This window comes from Ursus americanus, chromosome 31 (genome assembly GCF_024610735.1).
Source record: "Ursus americanus isolate L20-20 chromosome 31, mUrsAme1.1.p, whole genome shotgun sequence".
Lineage (NCBI taxonomy): Eukaryota > Metazoa > Chordata > Mammalia > Carnivora > Ursidae > Ursus > Ursus americanus.
In genome coordinates this window covers 25,774,446-25,795,323 of record NC_142157.1, presented here as the reverse complement: position 1 = coordinate 25,795,323, position 20,878 = coordinate 25,774,446, and the positions used below count along the sequence as shown (strand labels likewise).

The 20,878-nt window shown below is 49.7% G+C and overlaps 1 protein-coding gene across 3 annotated transcripts in view; it reads left to right on the top strand.

Moving 5' to 3' along the window:
• The window catches only part of CAMK1D (calcium/calmodulin dependent protein kinase ID), a 413,163-nt gene extending 392,810 nt beyond the window's left edge, over positions 1-20,353 (top strand). For 2 of the 3 annotated variants that reach the window (XM_045793936.2, XM_045793937.2), the window contains 5 exons: positions 2,650-2,762; positions 4,315-4,393; positions 11,975-12,062; positions 12,968-13,085; positions 14,585-20,353. In XM_045793936.2, the coding sequence (XP_045649892.1) occupies positions 2,650-2,762; positions 4,315-4,393; positions 11,975-12,062; positions 12,968-13,085; positions 14,585-14,703 (517 nt within the window). In that variant the 3' untranslated portion in view covers positions 14,704-20,353. The remainder of the gene's footprint in view (positions 1-2,649; positions 2,763-4,314; positions 4,394-11,974; positions 12,063-12,967; positions 13,086-14,584) is intronic. The other variant, XR_015722456.1, reaches the window with a different exon arrangement.
• Positions 20,354-20,878: the final 525 nt, after the last annotated feature.

The following is a 20,878-nucleotide window of genomic DNA, read 5'->3' as shown; positions in this document are numbered from 1 at the left end:
CCAACCCCTACCAGAGGTCATGGAGTGCACTCCTTATTCAGGTATCCCTACATGTCAGCCCCCAGGACACAGAATGAGTGGAAGATGGCTCGAAAGAGTGAACAAAAGGTATCAGGGACACCCACCTCCTGGGAGAATGAAGTTTGAGTGAGATAATACCGAAAGCTCTTAGTGGCATTTTTGACCCAAAGCAAGTGCTCGGTCAAGGCTAACCTAGAATCTAGCAGTACCTCTGCAGGAGTGTGCCACAGGTAGTTAAGATAGCAAAGTGGGAAAAACTGAAGGTATAAGGTTTCTCCTGGGATGACCGTCCCCAGGCTGGAATGGAGGTGATCCATGAGCCCCGGGGACGTGTGTTGCCAGTTGGGCATGACCCTCAGTCGTTGGGTTGGCAAGTTGAGATGTTATTCTGAACCACAGGCTTGTAGGTCTAGAACAGTTGGGAATGGCTTTATCGTCTTTGAGTATGCATGGTGAGATAATTTGTGTATTATTTAAATGGATTAATATGTAAAATAAGAACATAGAGATTCCACTTGCAAATGGGTCCAGACCACAGAAGTCCACGTTCTGTATATGGAGATAAATAGCTCATAGTTGTTTGTTCTCCTACTTGGACCCTCCACACAAACCTACTAATGGAATAGCCTGGCCAGGGAGCTTTGTGAAATTTCTAGATCTGGGGAAGATTCTGTAACTTCTATTTGTCCTTGTCTTCTTTTCCAATCCTTATTCTAAAAACCTCTTTCCTAACATTAACTTCATCTCCAGGCTAGATCCATGTCCTTTTCTCCCGCTCTCCATATAGCTGCATAAACAGTATTCTATCCCCCCTCCAAGAGAGCTTAAAAACCAGAAATTGGGATATACATTAAGAAAATTGGCACAAGAAGAATACATCTTTCTTGGAATTATCTTCAAGATTTTTTTTCCCTTGAAAAGAAAGCCAAACTGTAAAGTAAAACACACTCAGTTGTTCATAAACAAAAACCTCACATATCTAAAATTTAGTTATTTTCCAGGACGAACCAACATTTTGCTCTGTCTGCTTTTCCTAATATGCACATTTCATTGAGCCCAAATCCTCATTATGGGAAACATTTACATATCCATCTCCCAGCTCCAGGGTTTCCTGGGCAGTAAAATATATGCCCTCAGTGCTTTCAGAAGCACCGGCTCTTATTCTTAATCATTTTGCCAAAAGCAGCAAATCTTTAAAAAATGAAATTTTCCAGGCACTTAGCCCCTAAATCAGTCTTGTGGGGAGAGATGATTTTGAATCTTATCGGCCCTCGCGATGTCTCACAGCCTTTAAAAACGTCTTTAGCCTTCCCCCTGGGCAGCGTGACCGATGACACCGTGTGTCATAGCAGGAGCAGCTGAAGAATGAGGGTACCAAGCTTGCATTTTGAACCTTTATTCAGTTTATTTGCCAACAACCTCATCCCTCACAGGCCTGCGGATTCCCCTTCCTGCGTTCTCATTCAACAGGTTTCTAGGCTGGAGCTGTGTTTGGAACAAAGTTTGATGATCTGGGGAATTCAGAACTCTTTTGAGGGGTCAGAACTCCCACGGCATGGGCCACCCTCTAGGCTGCTGTGGGCCCCCCTCTAGGCTGCCGTGGGCCCAGAACCAGGTTCTGTACGATGCAACTTTGTGCCCCGCCTTCTGGAAAATCTAGCCTTACCTCTGCTCTGCCTATCCCTTAGGCCTATGACCTAAATCCTACCCTTTCCCGGTGCCCTGCCCTACGTGGGCCTCGAGCCTGTACTAGATCCCTCCCTAGGTCTCCTAGCCATGCAAACAAATTGAAAGAGGAGGTCACAGAGTCACAGTGTCTTCAGGCCCGAAAGAATATTAGGAATTTCCTAGTGTGGCCTTCTCGTTCAAATGAGGAAATCTTGGTCCAGACATGCACCAGTCGCCTACAAAGTGTACAGGTCACATCAGAGTGGAAAGCAGAAGTGAAGTGAGAACCCAGAGTCTCATGGAATGAATTGTATTGGGGACATTTAATGAAAATTTCTCCTCCTGCTGTGTTGGTCGGTTGACTGTCTGTATCTCTAGAACTACATGTCACGTGCACCAACATCCCAATATGATCTTCGAAAATTCGATTTTGAAAGGGTTCAGTGGAAAAGGGGCGATAGTATTATGATTTGTGCCAATTTCTGCTTTTATATTTATTGTATAGTAATGGCCCAAACTGTAACCTTCCAAATACCCAGTTTGGGCATGGTCAGTTGATAATGTGTATTTTAGGTCAACTTGTAGCAAGTTGGTTCCCCACCCATCGACTGTTGGGGACAATATTACAGACAATAAGATTGAGAGCTTTTACACACAGAAGGTGTAGGGGTTGCTTTGGGAGTGTACGGGGCTCTGGTTAGTAACGTGGAAAGAAAGGTGGACTTAATATGTGTTTGCTTTAGATTACCACCTTTCTGCGATTTATCAAATCACAGCTTTGGTTCTGTGCCACCTTTGCCCCAGAAGGTGTGGTTTCTTTGCTCACGTTGTATTTGCAACACACACAGTGCCATTTTCTCCACGGGAGTGAAGACGGCTCTTCCTTCCAGGCAGAATGTCCGTGACCACGGTGGATATATGGCCATTGCAGATCCTTATAAGCACTGTCTTGTCTTCCAGACTCTGCGGCTACCCTCCTTTTTATGATGAAAATGATTCCAAGCTCTTTGAGCAGATCCTCAAGGCAGAATATGAGTTCGACTCCCCCTACTGGGATGACATCTCCGACTCTGGTAGGTCTCTCGGCTCCCCAAGGGTGGGACCCTTCCACCTAGACCACTTGACCCTGACAGGCCTGGGGGTTTCAGAGTGGTCCTGAGGCTCCCAGGGAAACTCCATGAACCACGTACTTGGATTTGACTTGCCAAGTGGAAGGCAGGCTGGGGACGTCTGACCGGAGCCACGCTGAGGGATGGGACCAGTGCCTCCACCACTCTTAGCCATGCCCCGATCTGGGCATTTAGGACTGAAACAGTATTAGCTAGCATTTATCAAGTGCTTACTGTGTGTCGAGCACCATAAAGTCTGCACACGTGCCAGCTCACTCGGCCCTCAGGACAACCTATCAGATGGGTGTTACTAGTATCCCCACTGGACAGGTAAGGAAACTGAGGCCCTGGAAGGTGCTATCGGAAGCCACACAGCTAGTATGTGGCCAGGCTGGGATTTGAACCCAGGCCCCACGTCTCAGCTACCGTGCCACACTGAAATGTTCCCAGAGACATTTACCATTTCCTCCTCGGGGATAAAGATCAAAACCAAGGCTCAGGTAGACTGACGCGTCTCTAGAGCCTCAAGGTCAGGATGGTAACAGTAGCCCTCCCTACCACAGAGGGTGGTTCCAGGATCAAATAAAATAATAAATGAGGTAAAGCTCTCCCTGTCCCTATGAACTGTTCAAATACCGCATTTTATTATCTGTGTTATTTCCTCCTCACGGGACGCGCCTGTTTTATCTCTCAGTCTTCCAGAACCTGGGACCTGAGTACAGCTCTCCAAGGCTTGCAGGGAGAAGCGGCATGGGGAATATTTTCTTTCTGAGCTCAGGAGGGCACAGCCTTCCCTTCAGAAGCCCAGTCCTGCGGGCAGAGAGCTGCCAGGCCCTGCGATGCCACGGGTCTCTGGCCTGGCACACAGGTGTCCTCCTCTGGTTTGTGACCCAGTCCCTCATGTTCTCAGGGTCCCACTTCTGGGTCCTACCCTGTCTGGGCCTCCTAGCACTCCGCACTTCCCTGCCAGAGCTTATCTTGTTGCATCTCGATTTCCTGTTCATTTCAGGCGGCTGAGTGGGCTGCGGGGGGGGGGGGGGGCTCCTCGAGGGCTGCGTCTTCACAGAGCCTGCCCAGGACCTGGTGGCCTTAGCAGAGGCTGAGGGAATTTTGGTGAATCAGTGATGTCTAACACACAGGGAGCATCAACAAAGCAGCTTCCAAAGGCAGCAGAGAGCTCAGTGAGAGGTACATGATGACAAAGATGTTTGATCTCTGAACCGAAGATGTCACCAGCTGCCGAAGGAAAGCACTTTGAGTTGGGCGGGCAGGGTCCCAGGCCTGGCGTGGCTGCCTACTCATTCGCTGTCCCCTCTCACAGTGCCAAGTCTCGGCTTCCCTTTATCCCAAATGCCGGCTCCCGCCTGCCTTTTGTGTTCAACGTACCGTAGGGTCAGTGGCGGGGACTGGTCTGTTTTTCATGCTCCACACCATATTCCCAAAGCCCCTGCGGCATGAAATTGTCACATCTCCAGCTGCACACTGATTCCACCCCTTGTGCTTTCTTTTTAAACAGCAAAAGACTTCATCCGGAATCTGATGGAGAAAGATCCAAATAAAAGATACACTTGTGAGCAAGCAGCTCGGCACCCATGGTAAGAAAAGTCACCCACGAGGAGGAGCGCAGTGATGTCTTCCCAGACTAAAGCCCCTCTTAGCAGTTCTTAACTGTGGAGCCATGAAATCTCGTTCTGACCACTGGCTTTCATCCCGTCCCCAAGGCAACACTTGAACTCTCCTCTTCCCTGGGGACACAGTCTCCTGAATGCACGGATGACAAGTGCAGTATGCAAAAGCTAGCTGTAGGCTTTTCATTCTACAGGAAGTGTTTTAGGGCCATTTTTATTGAAGGTAATTCTCCAGGGAGGCATTAAGTTTGCAATTGTATTCCTTGAGCTTATCGCTCAATAACTAAGTGAATTGATGTTATGTATTCTTTTCCTTTTAAAATGCTTTTCGGGGCACCTGGTGGCTCAGTTAGTTAAGCCTCTGACTCTTAATCTTGGCTCAGGTCCTGATCTCAGGGTCGTGAGTTCCAGCCCTGCGTTGGGCTCCAGGCTGGCTGTGGAGCGTACTGAAAAGAAAAGAAAAGAAAAGAAAAGAAAAGAAAAGAAAAGAAAAGAAAAGAAAAGAGAAAGAAAATGCTTTTCAGGTTAATGTGTCTTCAACCCCGAGAGGCATTCATTGATAGTTTGTGACCTTCTCTACTACGTTTTCAGCAGTGCCCTTGAGGCCACCTTGTTTTTGCACCGCTTACTAGGTGTGAACCCAGTTTCACGATCCACTAGCTGTTACTCTGGGTTTATACTTAACTTCTCTGAGCCTCAATTTTATCTTTATTTTTTTAAATTTCTTTAAAAGATTTATTTATTTATTTTAGAGAGAGAGTGTGGAGGGGAGGGGCAGAGAGAGAGTCTTTAACAGACCACACTGAGCATGGAGCCTGATGTGGGGCTTGATCTCATGACCCCGAGATCATGACCTGAGCCGGAACCAAGAGTCAGACGCTTAACTGACTGCGCCTCCCAGGCGCCCCCAATTTTCTTATCTTTAAAATGAGAACAAGGATCCCTCATTTACAGAGATGATATGAGAAATCATTGAGATGGTGCCTGTGAAGGGCTTAGCGCAATGTCTGGGACATAGTAAATGCTTCGTTAGGCTGTTCTCATTAAACCACCAGGAGCGTCTATTTGGAAACAAAGACCAGGAATGGTAGAATATGCAGAATGATGGCAACAAACAGCCTTTGGCTTCAGGAGAAATTCCCCTGAAAAGCTCTCTAGGAAACTGCCCCTTGTTTGTTCCACTGCCATCTGTACAGTGTTCCCCCCCCCCCCCCCGCCGAGTTGTCACATGCTGGTTAGTCTTCCAAAGGGTAACAGCTCAGGGCAGCGTCGTGAGCTGGTTTCATTGGACACACGGTCCCCGACTTCATGAGTTTTTTGACTTTATGATTTACCAAAGCTGTCCCCATTCCGTAGCAACTGTACATTCCAGTTTTGAATTGTGCTTCTAAAACCACCAGCTGCCCCCAGTCCGCGCGCACGCTCCCAAGGTCCCAGTTTCAGTCTGGTTTGATCTTTTCTTGGGCTGGCTACATCAGGGATGATCTCTCGTGATGCCGGGCGCTGGCAGCCACAGTGCCCATCAGCCGTGTGATCACAGTGGTCACCAGCTGACATGCTGACACCCATTCTGTCCCCGTAAAGCCACTCTGTTCTTCACCTTTAGTGCAGTATTCAGTAAATTCCATGTGGTGTTCAACACTTGGTCATTAAAGAAGCTTTGTGTTAGATGATTTTGTCCAACTGTAGGCTAGTGAGTGTTCTGAGCACTTTTAGGGTAGACGAGGCTAAGCTATGTTTGGCAGGTTTGGTGTATTCAATGCACGTTCAACGTATGATAGTTTCCACTTCCGATGGGTTCATTGGGACATGACCGCATCGTGAGTCGAGGAAGATCTGTATCTTAATCTACGACCACATTTGTCAATTACTGAGCACCAGTTGTTTCAGGTACTGTTCTAATTGCGTTAAAATATCATTTCACGCTTTTCTGTATCACAACCCTGTGAGGTAGGTTTTGTCTCCATTTCAGAAATAAGAAAATCGGTTTAGAAAGATAAAGCAACGTAGCCTGAGCCAAGGTTGCGCAAATAATGGTGAAGCCACAATTATTTCCAGCCAGAACAGATTCCAAAATAAATGCTCTTCAGCCCCACCCTGTGAGGAGAAGGAAAAGGAAGACAGGAATGGCTGAAGGGGAGGGAAAGATGCGTCTGAATAAGGAGGCAGATTTGGGCGTGTGTATTTTTAAAGAGTTTAAAATAAATGATGTTTTATTTTGTAACAAGTTACATTGGACAATAGATGAAAGTGTGTGACAATGAGGTTAGTAAAACGTTACTTACTTTACCAGCAATCGTCCTCCAAAGCTGTATGAGACTTCGTCTTCTTCCAGCTGTATTGAGGTAGAGCTGACCTACACGGTTTAAGCGTAAGTGTAGAGCATCATGACGTCACCTATGTGTATGTTGCAAAGTGATTCCCGCAGGAAGTGTAATCAACATCCACCCCCTTATGTAGGGACCGGAAACAGTCGTTTCCTTGGGATGAGACCTTTTAGGATTTACTCTTCAGCAACTTTCAAATATACGCTAGAGCAGTGTAGACCATGGCCATCCTGTTGTACGTTACATCCCAGCACGTATTTATCTTGTGTGAGACTGAAAGTATGAGACTTTGGGGGATGATCTGACAGAGGAGGAAAGTGACCTCTGAAGAAGGGAAGCAATTTCCTTTCTAGGACTTGTCACTCATCCAGCCTTGCTCTGTGGGAGACAGGCAGGATGCCAGCAGCAACCTAGCCTCTGCTCCACCAGACATTTTTGAAAAACCAAAGAAGGAGAAGGTCAGTTTTACTGAGGGGCCTGGCAGAGGAGCTCCAGGCGGGGCGAGTGGCCCGGGCCATGATCAGAGCCTAAACTGTGTCTCTGTCCTGGAGCCACAGCACTCGGTATTGCTGGAGGGGGAGTGGACAAAAGAGCGAGGCAGGAAGGGACCAGAAAGGAAGGCACGGCCAGCAGGGTTCTGGTGCGAGCTCAGGGGTCGCCTCTGGGGTAGCATAGGCTTTGGTCCCAGCTTCACCCTTCGTTACTGTGTGGGCAAGCTCCTGAGCCCTGGGGCCTGCCCTGCCCCTATATCAAACTGAGATCATAAATAACGGCAGTACTTATCCTATAGGGCTTTTCCAGGGATTGAATGAGACATTACATACAAATAAGAAGAAGAGGACCTGGTACCTAATACATCTCCCATCTTTATGAGTTGCTATTAACCTATCATCATACTAAGCAATTTGTACTTTTCCCTTTGGGCAGTGGGGGCCCCTGACAGGTTTTAAGCCGGTGATCAGATTCGCATTTCAGAAAGCTCTACCAGCTGTAGGATGGGGATGGATTGCTGGCACTGGGCCAAGGGAGACTGGCAGGGAGATGCAGACTGGATGTGGAGCGGAGGCTGACCCAGAGAAGGGGGCAGGGGGCCTGCCCAGAGCCAAAGGGAGGGATCAGACAGACAGCACGAGGGACACACCAGGGACAGGGGAGCCACAGCCTGGGGCAGGGCACTGGTGGGGCAGAGAGCCCTGAAGTTATTGCCGGGTTGCAGTTGAAGGGACTGGGCCGGTGAGATGCCCCACTGGGAGGAGCAGCAGCTTGTGTGTGGAACAGGAGGAAGGGGCCGGAGTGAGTCTGGAGCCCAGGAGAGAGGTTGGGCTGAAGACAGAGACTTCAGGGCCATTGGCCTGGGTCACCTTAGGATGCAGTAGCTTGTGAGGTACACAGATTGACGCCTCTTTACTTCAGAGCTGGGTTTTTGCCAGTGCTTTATCATTTCCATCGTGCTCTTCCAAAGTCCCAGGAAGTCAAACATTAGAAGATGGTAAAAATGAACGTATTTGACTCAAACATCACTGAAATGCCCCACTGCCTGCATTTTGGATATCCTTCTTTCTTTTATATAAAAGTTCCCCGGGCAAAGAGCACAGATTCAACAGAGCTGGCAGAAAGTGGAGTCATGATTCCAGGGAAGCACGGCTTTATCCACACCACCGTTCTGGAAGCTGTGCTCTTGGCACGTCAATTCTATGCCGAGAACATGATCTCTTATTCTGTACTTGCCCTTCCAACTTAATCAAGGCTCCCTGGAGCCAGGAGGGCCTCTGGCAGGCACAGAATCTTCCCTCGGCCTCAAAACAGACCACTTTGGACAGGACAGGTCTCCACCTTCAAAGCTGTCCGTGTCAAGGGCAGTCAGCCCATATTGCTAGATGTTTCCTGCACCTCTCTCACTTGAGGCTTTGCCTTTTTGTGGTGCTGGATGGTAAGAAGGCACCAGCCTGCTGGTTACTGGCCAACGAGGAGGGACCAGCAGACTGCCAGATGGGAGCCCATTACTCCTTACAGGGAAGCACCTTAATGGGGTTCATTTGTCTGGTTCAGGTTGTTCTGGACCTCTGTCTGGTTACATCAACACATTTAGCAAAATGATGATTCCTGGGCATCCATGCCCCAGGTGACACTTGGCAGTGTTCCCACCTTGGGGGGGGGGGCATCGTGTGTCGGCCAGGCCAGGGTGGCACCAGCAGCTTTCTCCTCAGTGATCATTGAGACCCCTCGCCTCTTCTGGGCCCCAGCCACCAAGCTATGGATGACCATAGGAATCAGGAAGCAGCCCAGGAGCCTGGGAAACCCCTGTCTGGGGGTACACACAGGCATCACCAAGCCTGTCTTGAGCAAGTGGCTAGAAAAATGAGAAATCAGAGCTGTGGAGGTACAGCAGACTACCAGAAGGCAGGGAGAGATGAGTTTAATGATTTGTGTGTGGAGAGGGACAGCCAGACCTCTCAAATGGTGATTTATGTGAATGCCATCTGCATTGTTAGCATGGGGTTAAAACTGGAAAGCAAAGTGGGGCTCCTGGCTGGCTCAGTGGGCAGAACATGCAACTCTTGATCTTGGGGTTCAAGCCCCTGTTGGGTGTAGAGTTTACTTAAAAATAAACTGTTAAAAAAAAAAGTGGAATACAAAAGAGACATGAATGTTATGCGGGTGTCCATAGCTTTATATGTGTGTGTGTATACAAATTTATAAGGAAATTCCCCAGGTCGGAGGCACTGTTCAATTCCTAGCACCATCGAGGTACAAGCAGAGTCCCTTCCAGTCCTAACATTCCATGCCTCCAGTGTCGCTGATGAATAATGCTGAAGCCGATAGCGCTGGACACGGAAAGCGTCGTACATTGTCGTTGGAAACTCCCTGGCTCGTGATCCACAACATGCATTTCCGTGATGAGGCCCATTTGAGAAAGACTGTGTGCTGTCCTGGGCCAGCCTCCCTAAGCAGGGGGCCTCGTGGGAGCCTCTGGGCCACGTCTGCCCTCCTGGGTCTTACTCAGCGGCAGCACACCCCAGGACCAGGGAAAGTGAGCACGGAACATTCCTAAAATAATTGGAAGTTTGCATTTTCCTTACATCTCAGCCCATGCTAACCCACAGAGAAGGGAGTCTCCCTGACCCCCTCGCTGGTCTGTTTGGTTTGGAGCACGGCTCTGCCCTGCGGCGGTACTCAGCCTGAGGCACCCCATACTCCGACCACTTCTGCCTGCTTGTTTCCAAGAAAGTGCTGGCCACTGATGAGTTGGAATTGGCCTTCTTTTCTGAGGACGTAGCTTTTTTTTTTTTTTTTAAGATTTTATTTATGTATTTGAGAGAGCGAGAACACGAGTGGGGTGGGGAGGAGCCGAGGGGAGGGCCCCCACTGAGCGGGGAGCCCAACTCGGGGCTTGATCCCAGGACCCTGAGATCATGACCTGAGCCAAAGGCAGATGCTTAACTCACTGAGCCACCCAGGCATCCCGAGGATGTAGCTTTTAAAAATGGTGCAGGAGGAAACACTCGCATGAACTACCTAGAAGGAAAAGCTTAACAAAGATGTTTGCAGTCCCCTAACCTTGTTCCTCTTGTTTCGGATGGATTTGCCCGCTATTCTATTTCATTGGTTCGTGTCTGGGGAAAGGGGGCCACTGGCAGCTGTTGGAAATGGAAGCCTGGTTCCCTTGAGTTCGTTTCTGAGCATCCTCATGTCTAAGTCTTTCCGGCCCTGCTGGGAAAAAGACAGAGTCTCTGCTGGGAGGGGCGAGGGTTGCTCTTAGCGGGGAATACCAGACTGCATTCCAAACTTAGGCCCAGCCTGGCACAGACTAAAGGTTCAGTTCTGCAGCCATGTTTTCAGTTCTCAAGTGAAAGGCTGGGTGGGTGGGGGCATATTTTTTACTCGGGGATGATTTCTTGACTGAATAAGGCCTGAGCTTGTTCCCTTCATGTCCCCAAATGGTTGGATATCATAGGGTGTGGCATCCAGGCTGTTTTGGGTCCAGAACCATCAGAGTCTGGGAAATGACAAGTTTCCTCACTAACCGGTCACCTTCCAGGAAGAAAGGACTTTCAGTGTTCCTGGCATCTATCTGTCCCTTAACTTCCAAGATGCAGAAAATTATTTCATAGGTATCAGATACCAAGCTAGAATTTAATAGTTGTTAAATGAAAGGGAAAATATGGAAGGTTCGAAATGCAGAAAAGAATGAGAGCAAAACACAGCTTCCTCTGAAACTGGGGGGAAGGCCAGGTGCTTAGTTGTAGTGGAGGGATGGTGCTGAGGTTGATGGGGATGTGTGGGAGAAGAAGCGAGTGACCTCTAGGTGACCAGTGAGACTGGAGATTGTGAGGTAAGAGAGGAGGGAGGAGGACGGGAGGGAAGGAGATGTGGTAAAGCAGACAGAGGAAGGAATAGGGTGAGGGGGGTAATTCCTAAGTAGTTTCTAAGGACAGAGGTGAAGAGCAAAGCGGCCTTCTTCTCTGCTAATAGAAGGCTATAGAACAAGCAACAACTAATGCTTGGTGATATCAGGGACCCAGCTGAGTGCAGAGTGGATCTGGTCCTGGCCATTCTGAGAACTTTTCCAGGACATGAAAGGGAAGAAGATTTGCCAAGCAGGGGTGAGCTGAGGCTGGGCGCCCTCTCACTGAGTGTAGAGGAGGAACGTGGCCAAGCTTCAGTCTGCTGGAGTGGAGCCAGAAGGAGGCTCTGGGCCCCGGGTGTGAGCAGGTCCACGGAGCAGTGGGTCTGGAGAGGGCACAAAGAAGGAGCCTCGGGCAGGAAGAAGCTGGGAAGATGGCCCTGGGTAGGGACTTGGTGGTCACACCAGGCAGGAAACACATCAGGACCTGCGAGGGGAAGCGCTACAAGAAGAGAGCTGGTGGAGAGGCAGACGGAGGGAGAAGGAGGGGACACTGGATTCATGTTGCCTTGTGGCTTCTCATATTGTAGGAACCGCGGTCAAAAGAGACGGAGTGGGAACCCGGCAGAGAGGTCCACGAATCCCTGGGAGGGTTCAGAGTCTAGAAGGCGGGCAGGACTTTGAGCGTGGTGGTGACAGATTGTGTGCGTTCAGACAAGATCCACGCAGCCTGGAAGGGCGGCGACAAGCCACCCTCTCGGAACCTCAGGACGGCGCAGGGTTGGGGCTTTCCTGCGAAAGCGGCGTGGGACCCAGTGTGACAACACCCCCCGCCCAAGAAACTGTTTTAAGGAAGCATCCTTACCTCTGTTTCAGGATCGCTGGTGACACAGCCCTCAACAAAAACATCCACGAGTCTGTCAGTGCCCAGATCCGGAAGAACTTCGCAAAAAGCAAATGGAGAGTAAGTCTCATGCTTTATTCAATTCCCAGTGAGTCAAACCACTCCCGCGAAACTTGCCCTGCGGTTGGAGCATTTATTCCTTCTAAAGCTTACCGTCACCCGAGTTGGATGAAAATCCCCAGAACCTCACCCAGAAAGATCTTGCTAATTTTAACCAATGAGGATTAAGACTCAAAGGGGGTGTCATGGTGTGGGAGGGATAAAGTATGTTGTTTAATATTTCCCCAGCAATAGTGCTGATTCTTACTTAGTTGTTGTTTCTTAAGAACACAATTCCTGTTGTCTGCCTTTCCGTTGCTGGAACTTTCAGTTTTCAATAGTGGACTTCTATTAAAGTGATGTGAAAGCGAGAGGGGAAACCCAGGGAAACCCTATTTAGGAAAGCCTAAACCCTAGCTTCTAATCAGTGTGCATAAATTAAGAGCTGGCTGTTCTGCCCCGAGGGACTGTACAGAAACAAAATGAGCTCCCCTGACCTACTTTATTCTGAGGAAACACTGTTAGGACACAAGCGCCAGTAACAGGAAAATAAAAAACTACCTTAAAACTTCATCATGAAGTATTGTTTAAGATACTGTCTTATTATAATATGCCTTTGATTCTAAAAGTCATTTCTCTAAAATTATGGAAAGAATTGGTTTACATTCATTCTAGATGTTCTCTACATCAGAAGAAGAGTATTTGTTTAAATCTCCAAAATACATCTCAATGGGGGGGGAGGGGTGCAATAAATTTGAGTCGTTTTTGGAAGATGGGGCAAGAGGAGCTTCCTTTCTAAAGTATTGTGAGAGCGTTTTAAGACCTCTGAAATGCTCGGGGTAACAGGATGAACGACCGGACGCAGTCTGAATCTTTTCTGATTAGCCGGACTATTTTGTCTGCTTTTTCCCTTTCTTAAATTTCAGCAAGCATTTAATGCCACGGCCGTCGTGAGGCATATGAGGAAACTCCATCTTGGCAGCAGCCTGGACAGTTCGAATGCAAGCGTTTCCAGCAGCCTCAGCTTGGCCAGTCAAAAAGATTGTGCGTATGTGGCAAGAATAGAACTTTCCACCTGCCATTTCAGACACATCTGGGGTGGGGAGGCGGGAACTGGCATCTGCGGGCACCCGGTGTTTGATACCTCGTCTCATTGAATGTCCCCAATACCCCGGAGACCTTATTTGATTTGAAAGAATATTTTTCTGAGTGTTTCATTATTGGATATTCACACCACAGTGGATATTGTTATTTCCATTTTGAGATGAGAGCTCCTCGGCTCGAGTCCCGCACGGCCATGTCTGTCTGGACAAAAGCCCTGACACTTTTGGATCGGGCTCCTTCCCCTGAGGTTCGCTGGCCCTCGTGCGTCATTCTTAGGGGTTGAAGAAGGGATGGCAGAGACTCATGACAGCCTGATCTCGTTGGCTTTTAATATCTGCTCTTTGCTGAGGATGATGGTAATTGGAGCAGAAGTATGTGACTGCATTGGCTCTGCAGTCCAGTAAGAGTAAGGATACGGCACGGTCCCTCATCTTTGCGTGGACTGTTACATCACTGAGGGCCTGCTTACACTCGCCTGTCTCTCTCTCCCATTCCCCACCACCCTCTGGTGTATTTATCTTAATCCCATATTAGGGCCATCCCAGTGGCTCCTGTCCACTTCAGAGCAGTTGCGTTGATAGTGCCCACTGTGGCCCTCGTCTCCTTGATCATGGGGCCCTTCCATTTGGTCTCACGCTGGGCGTCACCTTTCACCCCATTACCCTCAGAAAAGGGTTCCCTCCCTCTCTAAATAGCCTTCGCATCTCATCTGGGAACGTGAGCCCTTAAATTTTCCCCAGAAATCTCCGTGAGCACCCCCTGACCCAACCGCACGCCGCGGCAGACCCACATATAATGGATCTCCCTCTGTCGGAACCTACAGAGGTCACGGGCAAATGCACTATTGGAACTGAGCCGCAGGGGAGTCATCCCACATCAGGACTGTCTGATGCCAACACATGCGCCTGGGGAGCATGGTGGTGCAGACTGTGGGGCATTTTTCTAGGCCAGGGCTGCTGAAATAGGAGTGAAAGGTGATTTCCCATGGCAGTCGCTCTGTGTCACAGACGCCTCTTAGCCAGGAGTAGAGACCATACACCAAACGGGGCAGAAGGGGGATCATATTCTTTCTTCATTCTTCAAGTCTCTACTCATGGAGCGGTGGTGACAGCATTTCTTATAATGACAGCGTGTAGTCAACACCTAGCCTGAAGCTTAGTACATAGTAAGTGCTCAGTTAGCAGCACCGATCCTGCGACAGTGCAGAACCTCGTCACCTCCAGCTACAGAGCAGTTCTGATCACGATGAGAATGGGAGGGAAGAGTTGGGCCTAAGAAGAAAGCATTTTAAGGACACATTGCAAATATTTTCCTACAGGTAGGTAAAAATTTAGAGTCAAGTGTGTAAAAGTTTGCTCCCCCCCAAACCCTGCTGTGGGAAAGGGGAGCGAGTATTTTCTTCTGGAGCTTTGACCCCCATGTCCACTGTCCCCCTGCAGGTCTGGCACCCTCCACGCTCTGTAGTCTCGTTTCTTCTTCATCGGGGGTCTCTGGAGTGGGGGCAGAGCGGAGACCAAGGCCCACCACTGTGACCACAGTGCACTCTGGAAGCAAGTGACTGGCTTTGGAGGCTGGCCCAGGGGCGGGGCCAGGGGCGGGGCCCCCGTGCCGCCAGCCGCTCCAGAGCGATCCCACCTTGCATGGTGCGCCTTCCTGCGCAGGACTGGAAGACAGAAGTTTTTTATGGCCATATTTTATACCGCAATTCTGAAGTGTTCATTTCTCACAAACTGTACTGACTCAAGGGAGCTGACGTAATAGGATCTGGTGCTGTACATACGAATCTTGCAAAAGCTCTGACGGAACGGACCTCCCGCGTCCTCTCCCCCAAGCCCTGTCATTTCCGCTCTTCTCGGTATGGGTAACGTCTATGTTGTATTTTTTTCATTAATGACAAAAAAGGTTTCAACTGGATTATTTAAAGTATTGGTAAATATTGTGCATTAGGGTTTTATTTTTTACCTTTTACGAAATATGCCCTTCTGATCGATACTTCTTAGTCCCGTGACCTGTATCTTTTGCTTGTCAGTAGTAGAGTTTTATGTTAACCTTTAAGAGATGGTTGTTTTTTTTTTTTTCCCACCAAAGGGAATGTAAAGGTATTTTTAAAAATTCTAATAAGAGGATCGAGAATCTGTCTCCAAGGCGAAGAGTGCACTTTACTTCTATTTCTCCTCCTTCTCTCCCCTTCCCTGGAGGGCAGCTCTCAAGAAAACAACTCCGCAGTTCTCGTGGCTGTCTTTTCTCCAGGGCCGCCTTGGGAAGGAATCTGCAGAAAATCTTTTCCAGCACCCCCCCACTCCCAGCACGCCTCTGACCAACCAGAGACCCAAGGGGCCTTCACTGTCCGTGGTCGGAAATAAAGAAGCCTGCTCCCCCCGGAGACTAAGGCTAAACTTCAGAGGCTCCGCGTGCTATGAAGGAGATGCCCAGCAAAGACGTAAGAGCCTCCCTTCCACAAGGAACCAGACACCATTTCGTCCAAAGGGAACTCCCCGCTCGGCTCCCATTTCTCACGAGGGTAACACAGAAAGCTCCGCTCTCAGCTATGCAGTTTTCAAGTTAATCTCTCTGTTTTTTAAAAATGCATTTCTAATCTTACACTTAAAATGGCCTCCAAGTGACATAAGTCGTTTCTGCAGATTTTTACCTGGTCCTTCTATGAATGTTATCCAGGCGAGGAGAGGGAAGTGGCCTTGGAAAAGAGTCCATTTATGTGGGGGGTGGTAAGGAGAGGTGGCCTACTGAGCAAGTGGGACACTGGCCACCACAGTGATGGCCAGAGACGGCCTCCGCCAGGCCCAGCCGGCACTGGAAGCCCTCCTTCTGACCAGGGCAATCTGAAAAACCAAAGACCTGTGATGGTGGGGTCACCAAAGGGCCCAGGTTGCCTGGGACTGAAGACTTTCTTGGGATGTAGGACTTTCATTGCTAAACCTGGCGATGTCCCTGGCAAGCTGGCCACGTTGTCGGTCCGTGTGGTGCATAGGTGTGCAGGACAGAGCGCGGTGTGAAACCCAGGGCAAACCCTTCTCGAGGGGGCTTCCAGGACACTCTCTTGCAGAGGCATGCGTCCCTCGACCCTCCTGTCCATGCGATACTATGAGTCTGCATTTCGCACCATCAGCCTCAAGCCTGCCACGTGTCCCTGTGGGTCTGCCTTATGGCCCAACAACTTTACTGGCAGAAGAAAATGGCATGAAGATTAGAAAGAGTATCTGAGAAAATGGAGGTGGCTCTCCAGGAGCTTTATTGGGGTGTTGCTTACTAACAGGCGTAACGGAGCATTCATATTGCCACAGTATCAGAAAACAAGTAATTAGATGTTACAGGGGGTGATCATCTGCCTGGATGTGGTCCCTGTAACGTGTGCCTGAGTAGTTAGCAGCCCTTTGGCCTGTGTGCTCGATGCCGTCAGTTGTGTTTGAAGAGCAACTTTTGAAGCCACATTCACCGATGGGTGATTAAATTATTTCCTAGAGCTGACATACGGGGTGCGTGTTCTATTCTATTAGTTTGAAAGTGTGTCTGACCTGACAAGTCATAGGAGGTGAAAGTTGAGGCCTGTTGCAGGTGTCCCCTCTGTGGTCTGGGCCAGCCCCTGGCCATGCTTGGCCTGTAACACTTCAGGTCTCTACAACATAGTGCGAGGAGACAGTGACTGCTTTCAGCCCCAAAAGTAAACTCTGTTGAACTTGACATCAGGCAAATCAAGACTGTTTCAATGCCACCAGACTTCAGTCATTTCCTATTGTTTTAGGAAGAGGAGAAAAAAATACCATATGGAAGAACTTCTGCTCTTTGAGAGAGCCTCTGCGGCAGAAGGAGAAAGGTTCTCTTTCAACCACATTTGGTATTATTTATGCTTTATTATCACATCATTCGGCAAGAGAACCCAGAATGTGCCTTTTGTTAAGACCTGCAGCTGAGTCCCAGGCCCCTCGCCAATGTCAGATCCCACCCGTAGGAGCCGAGCATCTCCTACGTGCCCCGGGCTTCCACTCCCTGTGGAAGCCAGTGTGTGGCCGAGGCTCAGGGATGGCCACTGGCCCCATCGTGGGCTTCCTTTCAACCCCAAGCTCCCCGTTGGTCTCCTAAGCTTCTTGGAGCAAGTGGATAATTTTTTCTACTTGAATAGGACATGTTGAAATCGTGTCCTCGAACGGTCTCTCCTTAAGCTGCCTACCCGTCGTCCCTCCCTCATGTCCCGCTTTCACCTCCTCTGTGAGGGAGTAGGCAAAGCTAGCGCGGGTCTGAGATAAGCAGTGAGTGTGCGCCCACATGCGGGCCCCCCACCGACCAGCAGCTGACCGCTCTTAGCCAGGGTGCCCTGGAGTCTGGACTGCTCACGGCTGTCCCTCACGAGCACGCCAGAGCCTGGGGTATTGGGTTAGGATAGGGTAAAGGCCACTGGAGCCGAGAGGGGCAGGGAGTGCCAATGGGAAGCACACCGGACCATGGAGAACCCTTGAGAAACGGAGAAGATGCCCTGATAGGTTGATCACAGCTCCAGGCAGCGCATGGCCGTTGCAGTGGGCAGGTCTCCCCATCTCCCGCTGCCTCCAACCCCGTAAGAGAGCAGCAAGGATAATGTCCCCCTTCATGTCTCCTTTGTAAAGAGCTATGCAGAAAGCATGCAAAAAAAAATGCAGGGCTTAGTATTCTTGACTATGGCAACGATTCTGGTCACCTCTGAAATCCCACCTCAGGAGCAGGGAGCAGCTTCACCGCCCTGCACGGGAGCTTGTGGCCTTGGAGAGGGTCCCGCTCTCCAGCTAGCGGTTAGCGTGACGTTCAGGAAGCTCAGCAGGCCAGCGTGGTCCAATGCGAGATGGCTTTGGCTAAACAACCAGGGCTGTGGTGCTTAGGAAGCAAAGGCTGTCTGATGACAGGGATTGGGCATAGAACCCCCAGACTCAGTTTACCTGCCCAGCACGGACCTCCTCCTGTTCGTTTATCTACCATGGTGTCCAGCATATCCTGGATGGGTTGTGGGTAAGAGAGAGGAACTCCCCTTTAGTGTGAGGGTCAAAAACACCAGGGACCCCTCCTGAAAGGGGGTTGACCCTCTCTTGAGGAGTGACAACTTCATCTGATTAACCCATGGGATGTGACATTTTATGAGCAATTTTAAACAGAAGAGACCAGATGCAGGGGAGATAACTCAGTATTTGAAGGCTCTGTGGCCCAGCGAGAGTCTCCACCAGTGGTGCCTCTTCGCCCTGGGGAAGCCGCACAGGGACAACGGCTCCAGGGCTGAAGACAGAGAGCCAGGGTTAATGCAACCCTCCCTACCCCACGTGACTCGCAGGGTTTCCTTTGGATATGTGAAGGAAAAGCCAGGGCCGGCAAAGGGCAGCTCCTCCAATTTCACAGACAGAAATAAGATGTACTCTTTCCCAGGGTCACACACTCACTTCTGGCCAATGAAATGAAGGTCCTCTGTTTCAACCAATGCACGAAACCTTTGCATGTCCTTCTCAAACAGTACTCCTCCGGTTCTGTTTACCCACACTCGGCAGAAGAGTTTGCCTTTTCCTTAAACACATTCCAGACCAAACACTGTTCAGTTTGTTTCAAAAAAAAATGTGTATACCTGTATGTAACCCACCACTCTTTTGGGGGGACACCTGGTCCTCAGTTGGGGCTGCAAGTGTACCTGACATTTGCAAACCAGCGTTCCAGCCCTTTGGTTCTCAGAGTTAAAAGTGTTGAGCTAGAAAAGGTGAACTGGACAGAGTCCTCAGAGCGGGACTTATTTCCTGAAGACACCAAGAGACCCCGTCTGCCGGTGAGCTGGCTCCAAAGCACTCACCGCGGACAGCAGGCAGGGAGGGGAAAGGAAGACAGAAGCGCACGCCCCCTTCCGCCGCCCGCACCCCACTTGTGGTCCCAGTGCACCACGGTCTGCAGCCTGGCCGCGGGCCCGGGAGCCCAGCCCCACTGTGAAGCCGGCCCCGCATGCTGGCCAAGGCCCGGCCCGCCTCCTGCTCCACTCGGAGTCAGACCATCAGACGGGGAGGAGCAGCAGCCCTTCCCCGCCTTCCCTGCCACCTGTGACTGGAGCGTCTCGGCCTTGTAGCTCTGGGGGGCTCCGCTTCTGCAAACCCAAAGGCTGTGCATTTGGCAGCCAAGCCCGCAGCATGTGGCTGCCAGGTCTGGTTTTGTGGACAAAAGCGAAGTGTGGAATGGCTTCTCGGTGTCTGTCTCTCTCTACACCAAAGGGACAAACTGTTGCATTCACCCTGTGTACTAACGCTGCTTCTGCATTTGCCATATCTATTTTTAACCTTTTGGTCCCCAGGGAACTTCTCATATGGTGATTTTGTCTTCTGATTATTTACTGAACTATTTTACTTAGAGGTGATTTTATTTTCTTATGGTCAGGAAAAAAAAGAAAATGAGAGGAGTGTTTGAGGCTTCAGTCAGAGAGAAGTCATCACCAGGGACTCCAAAGCCCCAAACACAAAATAAATTAGTCCTCAAAGGAAAACCTTCATCTGGACAGATGGAGATTGCCAGGCCCTCGTGCCAGCCCTGCATTTCTGGGGCAGGGCCTGGAGCAGGGCTGGCTGCCGGGCTCTCCAGAGGGAGAAAGAAGGAACAGGAGCATTGTTCCCTTGGCCATCGGTCATACACACAGAAGCCTGCCACCCTCCCTCTGGGGCCCCAGCGTCAGAGTGTATGACGAGCCATCCAATGACAGCAGAGAGGCTGCGGAACATCTTTGTTTGCAAAGATGGGCAGCACGTTTCAGAGAACATTTAGCTTAGTGCCACTTTTCAGGTTGGATGACATAAAAGGCATGTTCTGTCCAGGATAAAATTTGGAACAATTTCTTAATTGGCCTTAGTCACTTCTCTGAGCCCTCCCACCAGCGAGCGAGCATGTTTTCCAAAAGCTTACAACTGGCGAATCCAGGAATGTCCCCGCATCTATTATTACGAGGCTTGTGATTGGTTCAATTTTCCCATAAAAACACATTTGTCCCAAAGAAGGGAAACTGTGCATTTATTCCATGCATGTAACAAACTCTGCAAGAAGTTTAACCCACATAGGTTTGCGGCGCTGCAAAATTGTTCATGGGCCTATGTAGCAAATGATTCTCTGCCTTGACAATCATGTACACATATCAAGATTTCTATCATAATGATAATGAGATTGATGACTTCTTGTTTTCCTCCAATAAAGACAATTAATCACCTTCAGATGTGTGCGGTTTATTTCCTCCATAAAGAGCGGCGGGGGGCGGGGGTGTTCCAAGAGTTCTCTCTTTCTTCCTGTTTCCAAAGTTTGGATTTGAAGTCAGGGAGTTTGAATTGAGCCCCTGGAAACTCATGTCACCTGCCCGATGAGCTGGAAGTGCCAGGGAGGAAAGGATGGGCACATCTTGGCTTTGGGGTCTGTGGAGGGTGCCCCACTTTACTACCCTGCTGGACAGAAAAGCTCCCCGTTTTCGTTGCTGCTGCAGAAAGAGGCTGGAGACAGGCCCATTAACTCAAATTGCACCAATTACACATTCATGAGTTGCTTAGAGGAAAAGCCGATTTCGAGGAACCCGTGTCTGAGTAAGGGGTGAGCAGCCTCACCCCCACACCGATCCGTTTGCTCAGCACAACTTTGGAGCTCTCCATGCCCAAGGAAAGACTCATTCTGAGCAGAAGGCTGCCTGCTATCTTTCTTGGGTGGGGGGAACCAGCATTTCATCGGTCATCAAACATATTGTGGGCAGT